The sequence below is a fragment of the Hyaena hyaena genome, unplaced genomic scaffold, assembly GCF_003009895.1.
Source record: "Hyaena hyaena isolate Hyena2069 unplaced genomic scaffold, ASM300989v1 scaffold_879, whole genome shotgun sequence".
NCBI lineage: Eukaryota > Metazoa > Chordata > Mammalia > Carnivora > Hyaenidae > Hyaena > Hyaena hyaena.
Window position 1 is genome coordinate 130,047 of NW_024081510.1, and position 14,804 is coordinate 144,850.

Genomic DNA, 14,804 nt, shown 5'->3' on the forward strand with positions numbered 1-14,804 from the left:
AACGGAGGCAATAAAAACCACCATCAATCCCACTGAATGAGGTAGGTTTCACTAAAACTGTTTGAGAATTACTCATAATCATCTATCTTTGATAGTTAGCTATCAAAACTTGTTTTCAACAATTGTGTACTGCCCAGATGATTTTTTTAAAACACTTTTTGTCACCTGCAAGGATTTTTAAATGTCAATTTACACAGTATTTTTTTTTAATGAAAGGTAATAGATAAAACACTTTAAAATATAACTTACAGGGGCACCTGGGTGGCTCGGTCGATTAGACTTAGACGTCCAGCTTAGACTCAAATCATGATCTCACGGTTCATGGGTTCTAGCCCCGCGTCGGGCTCCGTGCTGACAGTTAGCTCAGAGCCTGGAGCCTCTTTCAGATTCTGTATCTCCCTCTCTCTCTGACCCTCCCCTGCTCACCGTCTCTCTCATCCTCTCTCAGAAATAAATAAAAAATAAAATATAACTTACATTTGGATGAAATTCTGAAGCAGTATAATGGGAATGAGTTCAGAGAGGGGGAAAAAGGACCATCTAGGCTATCTCACTGTTAATGAAGAATTTGATCATGTGTTCTTTGAATTGATTATGGTATCGAATTGCTATTTCAATAGATACCTTTAAAAGATTGATGTGATTGTGTGTCACCCATATTTCAATAAAAAATTTTTACAGCATTATTTGAAAATTTGTCAAAGCTCAAGAACTTTAAAAATACATATTTAAAAATTTCTTTTAATTTTTGAGTTCACCATTTTGCTTTTTACAACGTCCTATGTTGGGAATTGCGCCCTTGTACCTATTACAACTAAGGATAAAAATATTTTAGATACCAAATGAAAAACGTGTCAGGTTTTACATTCCTTTAGACTGGACCCACGCAAGAGAAGGAACAGGATGGATTGGCGTTCAGCCGCTGGGGCGGAGGGCGCTCGGGCAGTGAGGTTCCCAGACCTTCCTGACCAGCCCGGCACCCGACCGGCTTCCTTTGGAGATAATTTGCAAAACACGACTGATATCTTTCATAGAATGTCTGGTCCTTGCCTGAGCCGATGACACGATCTTTCAATACATCTAAATCTCAGAGCGGCTCAAGGAAGTGCTTGTTAGGAATCCCCTATTTACAAATAAAAGCCGAAGCGTCGTCCTTTCCCAAGTAAAGTCTCTTCATGCCAAAGTGCTTTCCTTGAGCCAGGATGAATCTTCCCAAATAAACGCCATAAATTCTAAGGGGGAATTTCTGCGTCACTAACGCATCACAGAAACTAATGTGGCCGAAAGAGAGCTAATTTGTCAAGAAAAGGGGGAATTACAGAAAAGGGTAATTACTTTCCTCCTGAAATGCTCTCCCTCATCCCCATATAGGCTAAAGCTACCCGCAGCAGGGGTTGGCTTATTACATCTGGCTCCCGCGCACAGGAAGCTTCCATTTCCCTTTCGGTTTCCAACATTCTGCCTTTGCAAGGTCCAGCCACACAAGCATCCTCCCGGAAATGTTCACTGCTTCAGGAGCAAGATGTCTGGTCCAGGCAGGGATGCAGTTCCCGGAGCTACCGCCCGGAGCCGCGCAACAAGCGAGACCTCACCTCCCAGGCTCATTCATCAGGGACACTGGGGCTGGGGGATTGGCATCTCCTGTAAGAGGTGACCCGCACCCCTCACCAACAGGCTCACGCCACGCGCAGACAGGCCTGGGCCTGGGAGTCCTCGCGCGCAAGCATCGGGGATACACTCTGCAGCCACCAAAGGACGGAGGGCTCAAGGCCCGTTTCCTCTGGCAATGCATCAATAGCTCTGGGCAGAGGGGTTGGGGGGACACGGGATCCTCGACCTCCAGGCCAGTTACCACCCCGGCCCTCTAATAAGTTACAATTACATTCTTGCATTTCACGCACATACACAGTGGCGCACGCACACACAGATCCAATAACCAGAAAGGCACTAAAGTGCACAGAACAAAACTGGTTCACAGGACAGCCCTTCACCGTGTTCGAAACCCTTTTTCGACTGTGTGGGTGGCTCTGAAAAGAGCCTTTGGGTTCCGGGGCACCCGGCGCGCCTCACTTAGAGCTGGTGTACTTGGTGACGGCCTTGGTGCCCTCGGACACAGCATGCTTGGCCAGCTCGCCGGGCAACAGCAGACGCACAGCCGTCTGCACCTCGCGGGACGTGATAGTCGAGCGCTTGTTGTAATGCGCCAGGCGGGAGGCCTCGCTGGCGATGCGCTCGAAAATGTCGTTGACGAACGAGTTCATGATGCCCATGGCCTTGGACGAGATGCCGGTATCGGGGTGCACCTGCTTCAGCACCTTGTACACGTAGATGGAGTAGCTCTCCTTGCGGCTGCGTTTGCGCTTCTTGCCGTCCTTCTTCTGCGCCTTGGTGACGGCCTTCTTAGAGCCCTTCTTGGGCGCGGGAGCAGATTTGGACGGATCAGGCATGATGGCAGATCTCTCCAAACAAAAACAGAGTCAGGCCCCAGCAACTATATTTATACATCCTGTATGCAAATGAAGGATTCAGAGTTCGTTGTTTCTGATAGGCTCTAACGGCGAGTAACGTAATCTCTGGAAAAGGTGCATGCAAATTAGAGGATGGCGAACTCCTTTTCTGATTGGTCTCCATCACTGTCCAATAAGACGAGGTTAACTCCACTACCTCCGGACCATATATAAGGGCTCAGTGGGCGCGGGGGTCTCGTTACTTCGGGTCTGTTTTCTCGCCTCTCTTCTCTCTCCGTGCCCGACTTGGCAATGTCCGGCCGTGGCAAGCAGGGCGGTAAGGCGCGCGCCAAAGCCAAGTCTCGCTCGTCGCGCGCGGGGCTGCAGTTCCCCGTGGGCCGCGTGCACCGGTTGCTCCGTAAAGGCAACTACTCGGAGCGGGTTGGTGCCGGCGCGCCGGTGTACTTGGCAGCGGTGCTGGAGTACCTAACGGCCGAGATCCTGGAGCTGGCGGGCAACGCGGCCCGAGACAACAAGAAGACGCGCATCATCCCGCGCCACCTGCAGCTGGCCATCCGCAACGACGAGGAGCTCAACAAGCTGCTGGGCCGCGTGACCATCGCGCAGGGCGGCGTCCTGCCCAACATTCAGGCGGTGCTGCTGCCAAAGAAGACGGAGAGCCACCACAAGGCTAAGGGCAAGTGAGGCTGCGGAGGCGGGCCGGCAACGGCCTTGCGCCCCGGGGGCCCCGTGACACCAAAGGCTCTTTTCAGAGCCACCCAGAGTTTCAAGAAAAGAGCCGCACTGACCACGCAGCCTTGCCTTGCCAGGGTTGCGTCCTCCCGGCGCACGGGGGAGCCGGCCCGAGGCACGCTCCGGGCGCGCCTACGCGCACCGTGGGCTCGCGTGTTCGTTTGCCGCAGGGAATGCCACCGGACACGTGGCCGTCCTTTGCGTTTGAATATCCCCCCTAAGCTTTTCTTGGGGCCTTAGTCCCACTCACCGTGAAGGGATCTATCGTTATCGGTGACAAGTTGCCTTGGACTTTGCAAAGAGTCGCTCAGTCACATCTAGATACCTAAGTACAGGCTGTCTGCTTATCCCAGGCCTGGGTAACCGGCCAGATTCATCTGGCATCGAAAATAAATCAAGTTAGAATCTGCTGTCTGAGGTTCTTACGGGTTAATGATTTCCATTCATAAGGCATGGTGCTTGAGTGAGTGGCTATTGCAAAGTTTTAGGAACCATGAGGTCGTTGGGAATTGAGATCTGATCCCGAGATGATGGTCTTGGAAAGACTGTGTTCCAGAGGTGTTTACAACAGTTAAAAAGAATAAAATTAGATGTTTAAAGGAAGTGTCAACTTTTTAAGGAAAATCTTACCATAAATAGAATGACCCAAAGAATTTAAATTGTTCAATCTGGGTTCAAGCATTAATCCGAATCCCTTCACCTAAGTTAAGGGAATAGCCAAAGTTATAGAATAAAATAATTCATATATTGATTTTGGTCAAGAAAACCAGGTTGTTAGGGTTAGATTATGTAATATATGAGTGGATATTTCAGAAGATGACTGTTCATGAGCTCCACATTCTGGAATAAAGGGGAGTTGGATTTCCCCAAAGGTCCTGGCAAAGTCATCAGAATAGCACCCACCTCATGCGAGAGGGGGGTTTATTCATAATAAAGTGGTTAATTCATAATTCACTTAAAACAATGTCTGGTGTGCGCACACACACACAAACAAACACACACAATCTGATAACTGCTAGTTATTCCTAGTATCAAGATCCTTACCATTTTCATTTTTTTATATAGCAATAAATGCAGGCCTGTAACACAATTCAGGAATATTACATAATTTATATTAAACTTACTAAAATTAGGTCTACTCAAACCAGGGCTCCCTAGACACCATCTGGAGGTAACTGCACATCTGCTGGTCTTAAGAAAATAGCCTATTGCTGTGCTGTGAAAGTATTTGCACCAAGGATTTACAAGCCCTGCTCTGTCCTTGTGCATCTAAACACAGGATTCTTCTGCAGCAGACGTAGGTAGCGGACCACGTTGCTGAGTGGGCTGCATTTCTGGGACACAAGCAAGACTGTCCAAGAGACCACAGAACCTTCTGGAGGGGGACCCATTATATTGAATTCTGGGTTAAATCTGTTTATGCACGGATATTGATGTAGGTCGTTGTATGTTGTCAAACCCTTCAGTGATATTTAGGAAAGGTTTTTCAGGGGCAGGGAGCTCAGGTATGCCACGTATCTCCACGGAGTTCCCAATTTTTAATTCCTCAAATGGGACGCCAAGAGGGAGACAGTGAGATGGGTGATGCTCACAGAAGCAGTCCTTCATATGTTATCTCTAATGCTGAGCTGTACACCAGAGATAACATCATGCAGCAAGGGCTATTCAATTTTCTTTTCTTTTTAGTTTATTTATTTTTGAGAGAGTGTGAGCCACGGAGGGTCAGAGAGAGAGAGAGAGAGAGAGAGAATTCCAACAGAGCCTGATAGGGAGCTCGAACTCACTAACCATGAGATCATGACCTGAGCAGAAGTTGGAAGCTTAACCAACTGAGCTACCCAGGTGCCCGAAGGGCAATTCAATTTTCATTTAAATTTAAAATTAAATACAAGGGGTGCCTGGGTGGCTCAGTCGGTTGAGTCTTAGAGTCTTGATTTCTGCTCAGGTCACGGTCTCATGGGTTCATGAGACAGTACCAAGTCAGGCTCTGCTGTGACAGGGCAGAGTCTGCTTGGGATTCTCTCTCTCTCTCTCTCTCTCTCTCTCTGCCCCTCCCTCGTGAATGCACACTCTCTCAAAATAAACAAAACTTTGAAAAAAAGAGTGAAATTAAATAATTAAATTAAATTCTAGGATGCAGTTTCTCAGCTGCCCTAGCCACGTGTGACCAACACCCCACACATGGAACAGCACAGGTGTAGAACAGCTCCATCATTGTGGAAAGGTCAGGCGGACAGGTCTGGTCTAAAGCCTGGTCATCTATCAGGGGTTATCTGGTTCAAGAATGTGATGCAATACCCAGAGTTGCCTGCCTCTGCAGGAGAGCACCCCTCAGACCCTCGCTTCAATAAGGAAGCGCCATGTGGCCTGGCAATTGCACTCCCAGGTATACATAAGGACTCAGTTACTTGCACACGCACTTTCACAGTGGCGTTATTCCTCATGTCCCAAAGCTGGAGACAGCCTAAGTGAAAGGATAAACAAAATGTGCTCTGTCCAATCAATGGAATGCCATTCAGCCACAAAACAGCACTGGTACATGCTGCCACATGGATGGCCCTCAAAGACATTAAGCTCCGTGAGAAAACAAAGGCCACACAAAGTGTGACTGCATTTGTAAGAAACAGCCAGAATGGACAGAGCCATTGAGATGGGAAGCAGATTAGTGGTGGCCAGGAACTTCCAGGGAAGGAGGGAGGATGGCAGGGAAACCTCCAGCCTCTACAGAGCTTTGACGCCTTCTCTGTGCTTGCTGTGGCAACTCACATGCCCCCTTTCCCCATCCTCTGATCATCTCTGTCATTCTCCCCGGGTCCCTGTGGTGTGACAGTTTACTGACAAAGGTGAACCAAAGACATACAAGGTCCCACAGGAAGCAGGCAAAAATACCCATACCCACTGCCAGGGAACTGCTCCCAGCTCTGAAATTCTCCACTCACCTAGGCCCCTCTCCTAGGCAAGGGTCTGTCCCCAGCCCTAGCCCCACATCTGTTCATTCTCGTCTTTTTGCCGATGTGTTCAAGAATCTCTCAAGTGAGCAAGCATTAAGGACCCCCTTGATTTCTGCATAGGCTTAGAGCTTGAATAACAGCATTAGGAGACATGCTTTGAGGTGGATTGGGTCACAGCTTGAGAGCTGTCAGGTCTGGGCTGACCTGAGCTGTTCTGCCCACACACTGCTCTGTCACATGGAGGTCCCAGCCCTGGTCGTCAGAATTTACCCTTGTGCTCCAGGAAGGACAATTTCCATGCATGGCTCACCAAACCTCATCAAGGCTCTGCCTTTTCTCCCATGCCCCTTCCCCCAACCCAGCAAAAGCTTGAAAACTGCATCCTCCCCTCTGCCCACTTCCTTCCTCGTGGGTGGTTTGGTCCCAGGCAGGTCTCTGGGGAGGCCAGGTCCTGGCACTTCCCTCCTCCCTGAGACAGTGGAGCCCGTGACCACCCCTCAGGCCAACGCTGCCCTCCAGGACACCCTCTCCTACCCACGGCCCTGTCCTGAGCTAACCCAGCTTCCAGCACCCCTTCTGGGGTCCTGATCTGCCAGTGTTCTCCTGTGGGATGATGGAGCAGCCCAAAAGGTCCCAGCTGCTGGTCTGAAAGTCAGTGGTTGGAGCTGGGCTCCCCGGGAAAGCTGATGGTTGATGACCATGCTGAAGGGTGGATCGTGGGATCAGCTGGGGGGGGGGGGGTGTCATCTGAGAGGGTGATCTATGGGGTCAGAGGGAAGGTCAGCAGTGGGGGGGTTAACCTGGTAGTTCTATTTGGAGTCAGGCTGGGAAGGTGCTGGTCCGGGCGGCCTCCTTCACATGGCCGGGTACCTTGTTTCTTCATAGACATAGTCTCTCTCCAAGGCTAATTCGGGCTTCATCACACCATCCTTCAAGGATAGAGTCCCCTGGACTCCTGAGGCTCAGCCTGCACACTGTGATTCATGCCCCATGCTGGGGGTGGGGGGGTCACAACAAGTCTCATTCCAGGGTGCTAGGAACAGCAAGAGCCATGCTGCCATCCATCACAGGTTCTATGGCTCAACTAGAGGCTTCCTTTCTCCTCATTCTCTCACTGAAGGCAGGGCATCAGTGGGGCCCGATTGTGTCCGCAGCAGCTGTCTTCCACTTGGGAGTTCCATCCCCTCCTGGCAGCCAGGCTGCACCCGCCTCACCCCCATGCACTCTGCCTTACCCCCGTGGTGGCACCTCCTCATCTTCCCCAGGCAGGTATGCCCACCTGGAAACCATCAGCAAGCGGGGAGTCCTCTCCATGTCCCAGATCCCACCCCTACTGCCTGCCCTCCCACCCCCAAATAGATATGACCCTGTTCTAATGCCCGGAAGTTGTGAGTGTGATCTCATTTGGAGAGAGGGTCTTTGCAGGTGTAATTTAAGGACCTTGAGATGAGGTGATCATCCTGGATTAGGACTAGACTCTTGACCATGCAAAGAACTTTCAAAACTCCACAGTGAAAAAGCACTCTTGATTTGTAGACAGGCCAGGCCCCTTTTTGCCATTCACCCCACTCTCAGCATCCTCATTCTCTCAGCCTGGCTGCCACCTCCAGGAGAATTTGTTGTATTGTTTAGAATCTTTCATTCTGCTGGAGAAGACAAGGAAACAGCGTGGGCAGTGGGGGAGGGAGCCAGGGTGGGGAGGGATGGATGAATTTCCTAATATGTAAATGTAGATAAAAGTGAGTAGAGTAAGTGGGTCTTAAGGATAATACAGACTGGAGAACCAAGACACAAGGTAGTTAAACATGAGGCATCTGGGCACTAAATATTCATGATCACTAAATACACAAGACCCATGAAATTTTTAGAATCGATAAGTATACAAAAGGTGCTAAACTATAATTGCTGAGTATACAAAAGGCACTAAATATTCAGGATCACTAAGTATACAGTAGGCACTCAGTGATCAGGACCGCTGAGGCACTCGGTTTCCATTAGGAAACCACATCTTAATCAGCCACATCTGAGACTCCATAGGTAAACTTGTCCCTGGGGGGACCACACCTGTGTGCATCCGCCGGCTCCCCTGGGGACCCCAACACCAGCGGGAAGGCTGAGGCAGCATGGAGTTACAAGTCACAGGACACAGGTGCCTAGGGTCAGGAGGTGCCACTCCCCCACTGACACCTGTCCTAAGTTTGTCTGCTCACCCATGTCTGCCACCTTGCCTCTGCTGGGAGGTGTTTTGTTTTGTTTTGTTTTTTTAAGTTTATTTATTTATTTGGAGAGAGAAAGCATGAGATGCGGAGGAGTGGAAAGAAAGGGAGAGAGAGAATCCCAAGAAGGCTCCATACCGTGAGTGCAGAGAGCTGATCCCAAGGCGGGGCTCCAACTCCCTAACCATGTCATCATGTGAGATCATGACCTGAGCAGAAATCAAGAGTTTAACACTCAATGGACTGAGCCACCCAGGTACCTCTTTTATGGGCCTTTTGTATGGATTTCTTTTTTTTTTTTTTTTAATATTTTTATTTATTTCTAGGAGAGAGAGACAGCGTGAGCAGGGGAGGGTCAGAGAGAGAGAGGGAGACACAGACTCTGAAATAGGCTCCAGGCTCTGAGCTGGCAGTCAGCACAGAGCCCGACGCGGGGCTCGAACCCACGAACCGTGAGATCATGACCTAAGCGAAAGTCGGACGCTTAACCGACTAAGCCACCCAGGCGCCCTATGCATGGATTTCATAAACCACCTGGTTTGAGTTTTCTGAGCTGCCTGTGAGTTCTTCCGCGCTGTGACCTGCAGTGAACTTGGGAAGCACGTTAGCTTCCCGTGGCCCTCCACGGAGTAATTGGAGGGTACAACCAGGCAGGTGAGCTCAACAGGCCACTTACATGGAACCTCTGCACGGTTCCTTCCCTCACTGCACTGGATATAGTGGGCGACTCTCAGAACTCCCCGAAGGAAGGAGAAACCTTGTCTGCCCTTATTCCCGAGGACACCTGTGCACTTGGGTGGCGCGCCCGTGAGCGCCCACCCAGGTGTGCCAGGCGCGTGGTGCGTCCGCCTGTGACACATCGCCGTCTTCTTGTTTGTGACCTGGGGAGTTCTAGTTTCCTGCTTACAAAGCCCTTGCACGCAGTCACTGCACGGAAGCCGTCCAGGGACTGCACACCGTCCAGTACAGGGGCTGACTCCAGGTGTGGTGGGGAGGAAGTCACCCAGAAAAGAACATCAGGGACTCAAGAATGAGGGCCATCCTTCCGCAGGGTCCCAGATGCGACAGAGTGGTTGCAAAGGGACTTCAAAGGCCCAGCCTCTCCAGAGGCCATCGGGGAGAGAGGACTCCAGTGTTTTTGCCGAAATGGAAGGGACGTGGGCTTGATGATGTAATTGGAAGCCTGGGTCGCCATCTCCTGGCGGCTCCCAGAGGATGTGGCGCTTGCGTCCCTGGGCGTCGGAGACGCGTCGGGAGGGATAGCACACTAACCGGCCTAGCGCCTCCAGCCTGCGGTGCCACCGCGGCAAAGCTCGAGCTGGGGATTCTTGGTCCTGGAAAGCAGTGCGCCGTAAGCTTGGCCGACTCCTGGCGGTGGCGCGGCTCCGAGCCGCGGTGAGGGTGTCAGGTCGCAGGGATGCAGGGTGGGGCGGGGTTGCAGAGGGGCGAGGATATAAGGGCGTAAAGGATGCAGGGGTACGGGGATGCTGAGGTGCGGGGGCCTGGGGATTGCCAGCTGCCTGCCCGCGGGGGCGCGGAGGACTATCGCAGACTGCTGACGGCGCGCGCGCCGAGGCTGACGGTGGCTTCGGAGTTTCCGGCTCCTACACGCTGGGTAAAGCCCCAAAGCCTTTGCAGCCCCTGTTTATGTTCTGGCACGTGTCCCTGTTGGTCATCTCAAAAGCCGTCGGGCGGACCGCCCTGGAGACGATTTCGCCCCGGTGGCCTTGGGATATTGACCGCCTTACTGCTGCTCTTCTGGGCTCCGAATCTTGGATGCTGACTGGGCCGTGCACACGGGAGGTCGCTGATTTTTCGCAGGGGCGCGCATTCCCTGGATGCAAATAGTTACGGACTTTCTTCCCGGAAGGGATGCCTCGGTCTGGACGGCTCACGGAGGCCTTTGGCCCAGTGCGCGCAGGGATGGAACGCCTCCAGCACGCCCCCAGCAGGCAGACTCTCCCCTCGTCCCTTCTCCCGTGCACGAATCCCCTCCCTCCTTGCCTCTGCTCCGTGAGCATTTTGTTTCCCCTTTCCTATGGGGAGGGATCCGCGCATGTGCACAGCTGAACGTTGTGGATAGAAATATTTTTAACAACCAAATACGCTTATATGTTAACGCTTTCCTTTATACCAAAATCGGTAACAAGTCAACACAATCTTCTTTACTTCCGTTTAACATTTTTCTCAAAAATTTTAACTGTTTGCTTATATTTGAGGGACAGAGAGAGACAGAGCGCGAGCTTGAGAGGGACAAAGAGAGAGGGAGACACAGAATCGGAAGCAGGCTCCAGGCTCTGATCTGTCAGCACAGAGTCCGATGTGGGGCTCGAATCCAGGAATCGTGAGGTCATGACCTGAGCTGATGTCAGAAGCTTAACCGACGGAGCCCCCCAGGTCCCCAGAGAAGACAGTTCTATGCGCACAGTTCTGGAAGCTGTTTCTGCACGTCCATGAGAGCTGATTCAAGGGAAAGGACGTGTTCATCATTTCCAGCAAACCACTGCCACATTCATATTGTTTTCTTGCCACCCATGCAGTTTTCCCCGACACAAAACCAACACTGGGTAAAAATGGCTCTCTGGTGCCACTGCAGATGACAAGAACGGTCCTTGGGGCGCCTGGGTGGCTCCAGAGGTTAAGCGTTGGACTCTGAGCTGCTTATGGACTCTAGCTTGCAGCTCAAGGCATGATCTCATGGTTGGTGAGAGCCCTGAGTTAGGCTCTGCACGGACAGTGCGGAGTCTGCTTGGGATTCTCTTTCTCTCCTTCTCTCTGCCCTTCCCTCCTCGGACATCTGTCTCTCTCAATAAATAAATAAACTAAAAAAAAAAAAAAAAAAAAAAGCCTTCCTTTCTTCCATGTGACTCTTATGTGGCCTTCCTCGTGTATTTTGTGTCCATCAGATTCACTCCATTTAGCAATACAGATTCAAGAAAGGCCACCAGTGTGCTGTTTATGTAGTTTCTGATCATGGCAGCAGGTGGGTTTGCCCTGTGCTAAATCTCCCTGTGCTGCTCTGAGTTCTGCAAATATTCCTTTATCTCTAGCCCACAGCCTCCCTCCCAGGAGTCAGCCTCCCTGTTCAGCGGACCTCGGGTGTGGCCGCAGGTGGCAGGCCCAAAAAACCTCCACTCAGCAAAATACTCTCTTCCTCATCCGAGAATACAGGATTATTACCCCGTGTGGGAGAAGGGAGGCAATCAGTGATCCTCCTCCAATGAGAGGAGGGGCTTTTCCTGGATTATCCTGTGCCTAAATGTAGTTACATGTCTCTCTCTCTGTCTCTGTGTCTCTTTATTTTTTGAGAGAGATAGAGCAGGGGTCGGGCAGAGTGAGGGAGAGACAGAATCCCAAGCAAGCCCTGCACTGTCAGCACAGAACCCATGGGGGGCTTGAATTCACGAACTCTGAGATCATTACCTGAGCCGAAATCAAGAGTCCCACTAAGCCACCCTGGTGCTCCCCAACATGTCTCTTGATATAAGAAAGACAGGGAGAGTATAGACACAAACAGGGGGAAAGGTGAACATGAAGGCAGAGATCTGGGTCATGTGGGCACAAGCCAAGGAAGCCCCCAGGAGCTGGAAGAGGCAGGCAGGGCTCACCCCTAGAACCTCCAGAGGGAGCAGGGCTCTGTGACACCTTGATTTTGGATTTCTGGCCCCCAGCCTGGGAGGGGTGAGGGACTCCCTGATGTAGGACCCCCAAGTTGTGGTAGTTCTGAAGAGCCTAAGTAATGTCATTTTGAAATTAAGGCCTCCATTAAGAGCAACCTCGGGCTGCACGTAGCCCCAGTTCCTCAGATTGCTCAAGGCTAAAGCCATCCTCGGACCGCCCTCAGATCAGCTAATCAAAAAACATTCCTGTGGTCTGAGTCAAGGCTGGGAACTGTAGACAGTTATTCTGTACAAACTAGCCAATTTCTCACCGCTTGCCTGAACCCCACGTGGGCCCTTTGAACTCACCTCATAATTGGTCATTTTCAAAGGATTCTCAAAAGTCATGATTGGGTCCCACCAAAAGTAATGGACACCTCAAGATACTGAATGGTCAAAGCTGTTACCATGGGTGCTGCTGTACAATTGTAATTGGTGCTTATGTGATGATGCCATATGTACAACGTGTGCACTGTAACACCCCCATCTCTTACCCCTTAAAAACCCTGGTCACTATTGTTCGGGGCTTCACCTTCTGCCATGACACCAGTAAGCGGGTGAGCCCCTGCTCGAGCTTGTAATAAAGACCCTTTTGTACCTGCATCGGTGTCGGCTCCTTGGGGGTCTCAGGGGACTCGCGAATCGGGCACAACAGTTCCTCAGGGTAGCCCCAGGAAGCTGACACACCACGGGCTCCCACTGGCTGACAGCAGGTGGGGAGAAAGGACCGTGCCCCACTTCTGGAGCAACGGCTTTCGGCTTTCGGTGCAGTGAGCTACCACCAGCAGGGGGCTCCTGTCCTGCACCTGAGACCCGCATGTGGAGAGAGGAGCGGCTCCCAGAGGCCAGAGAGGGAACACGTGAGTCAGAATGCAGCTTGGAGACAGCAGTCAGGTGCCCAGTAGCTTGTGGCTGAAAGTCACCAAGCTTTGGGGCTGTTTCTAGGCAGCAAATCATGGAAGTAATGGTGAATGGCGAAAGTGGCCCCTCTATCATACGGCACGAAACCTGTGCATCTCCTTGGGTTTTGAGACTGTCACTCATTTTAACAGAGAGCAGGGGCTCCTGGGTGGCTCAGCTGGCAAAGCATCCGACTCTTGGTTTGGACTCAGGTCATGATCTTGTGGTTTCACGGGTACGAATCCTGCTTGGGATTCTCTCTCTCTCTGTTCTTCCCCCACTTGCACTGTCTCTTGTCTCTCTCAAAATAAATAAGTTTAAAAACAGAGAGAGAGAGAGAGAGAGAGAATGAGTAGCATAATTGGAGGTTTTCCGTGTGTGTCCTAATCTCTTTGTAAAAGGGCACCAGTTATAGGGCGCCTGGGTGGCTCAGTCGGTTAAGCATCCAACTCTGGATTTCAGCTCAGGTCATGATCTCCCAGTTTGTGGGTTCAAGCCCTGTGCTAATAGTACAGGGCCTGCTTGGGATTCTCTCTCTCCCTCCTCTATCTCTCTCTCTCTCAATAGTTTGGATTTTATTTTTCTAAACAATCTGAGCAAGAGATGGACAGACATAGAAATGAGTCAAAATTGGTCTTCAACTGATAATTGTTGAAATCTAGCACACTTTACTATTCTGTCTACCTTAGTATGTGTTTGAAATTTCCCAGTTTTATAAAGAAAAGGACCCAGTCATTTAACACATTATAGTTGACCCTTAAACAACACAGGTTTAAACTGTGCAGGTCCACTGATACACAGATTTATTTTTTACTAACATAATACAATACTGTAAATGTTTTTTTCTCTTCCTTATTATTTTATTAATAACATTTTCTTTTTACCAGCTTTATTATAAGAATATGGTATACGGGGTGCCTGGGTGGCTCAGTCAGTTGAGCGTCTGACTTCGGCTCAGGTCATGATCTCACGGTTCGTGAGTTCGAGCCCCGCGTCGGGCTCTGTGCTGACAGCCAGTTCAGAGTCTGGAGCCTGTTTCAGATTCTGTGTCTCCCTCTCTCTCTGACCCTCTCTTGCTCACGCTGTCTCTCTCTCTCTCTCTCAGAAATAAAGCACTAAAAAATTTAAAAAACATTGGTATATAATACATATAACATAGAAAATGTGTGTTAATTGACTGTTGATGTTATTGTTAAGGCTTCCTGTCAACAGGAGGCTGTTAATAGTTTTAGGGGAGTCAAAACTTATACATGGCTTTTCAACTGTTTAGGGGATCAGCACCCTAAATCCTGCCCTTGTTCAAGGGCCAAGTGTATTTTTGTTCTTGAGTCTGAACCACAAAGACTTTTAAAAATATTTTTTTAACATTTATTTTTGAGAGAGAGAGACAGAACGTGAGTGGGGGAGGGGCAGAGAGAGAAGGAGACACAGAATCTGAAGCAGGCTGTCATCACAGAGTCTGATGCAGGGCTCAAACTCACAAACCACAAGATCATGACCTGAACTGAAGTCGGACACTTAACCATCTGAGCCACCCAAGTGCCCCAAGAGCCACAAAATCTTTAAGGTCACCTTGTTTAGGCTGACTCTGATCATATGGTCATAACCAAAGCCATGGCCATATATGTGTTAGGCATACATCCTAGGGGGGGGTGAAATTTTATTACTGTCCTCCTTTCTTTCCATTGAGAGCAGACATATTCTCCTGTGAATACATTTTGTATCCATGTGCAACCTTAATACTCTGTTCACTCCAACTTCCCATGCTTGTCCTCAATTGTCCTATTCATTCACTCAAGCAAGCAAAATATTCCCACCCTGGAAAAACTCAGACATAGCAGTGCCTTATTTTCTGTGTTAGGATTCTCTGGTACACCC

At 50.2% G+C, this 14,804-nt stretch overlaps 2 protein-coding genes across 2 annotated transcripts; one reads left to right on the forward strand and one right to left on the reverse strand.

Moving 5' to 3' along the window:
* Positions 1 to 1,996: 1,996 nt before the first annotated feature.
* LOC120222442 (histone H2B type 3-B) lies at positions 1,997 to 2,474 on the reverse strand. Its single transcript, XM_039220268.1, has one exon. The coding sequence runs from the start codon at positions 2,445 to 2,447 to the stop codon at positions 2,067 to 2,069; it is 381 nt and encodes a 126-aa protein (XP_039076199.1). The 5' UTR covers positions 2,448 to 2,474; the 3' UTR covers positions 1,997 to 2,066.
* Positions 2,475 to 2,759: 285 nt separating this feature from the next.
* Positions 2,760 to 3,152, forward strand: LOC120222444 (histone H2A type 3). Its single transcript, XM_039220271.1, has one exon. The coding sequence runs from the start codon at positions 2,760 to 2,762 to the stop codon at positions 3,150 to 3,152; it is 393 nt and encodes a 130-aa protein (XP_039076202.1).
* The last annotated feature ends 11,652 nt before the right edge of the window (positions 3,153 to 14,804 follow it).

Coding starts and splice junctions, on each gene's coding strand:
- LOC120222444 (XM_039220271.1), top strand. CDS start 2,760: ATGTCCGGCCGTGGCAAGCAGGGCGGTAAGGCGCGCGCCAAAGCCAAG.
- LOC120222442 (XM_039220268.1), bottom strand. CDS start 2,447: ATGCCTGATCCGTCCAAATCTGCTCCCGCGCCCAAGAAGGGCTCTAAG.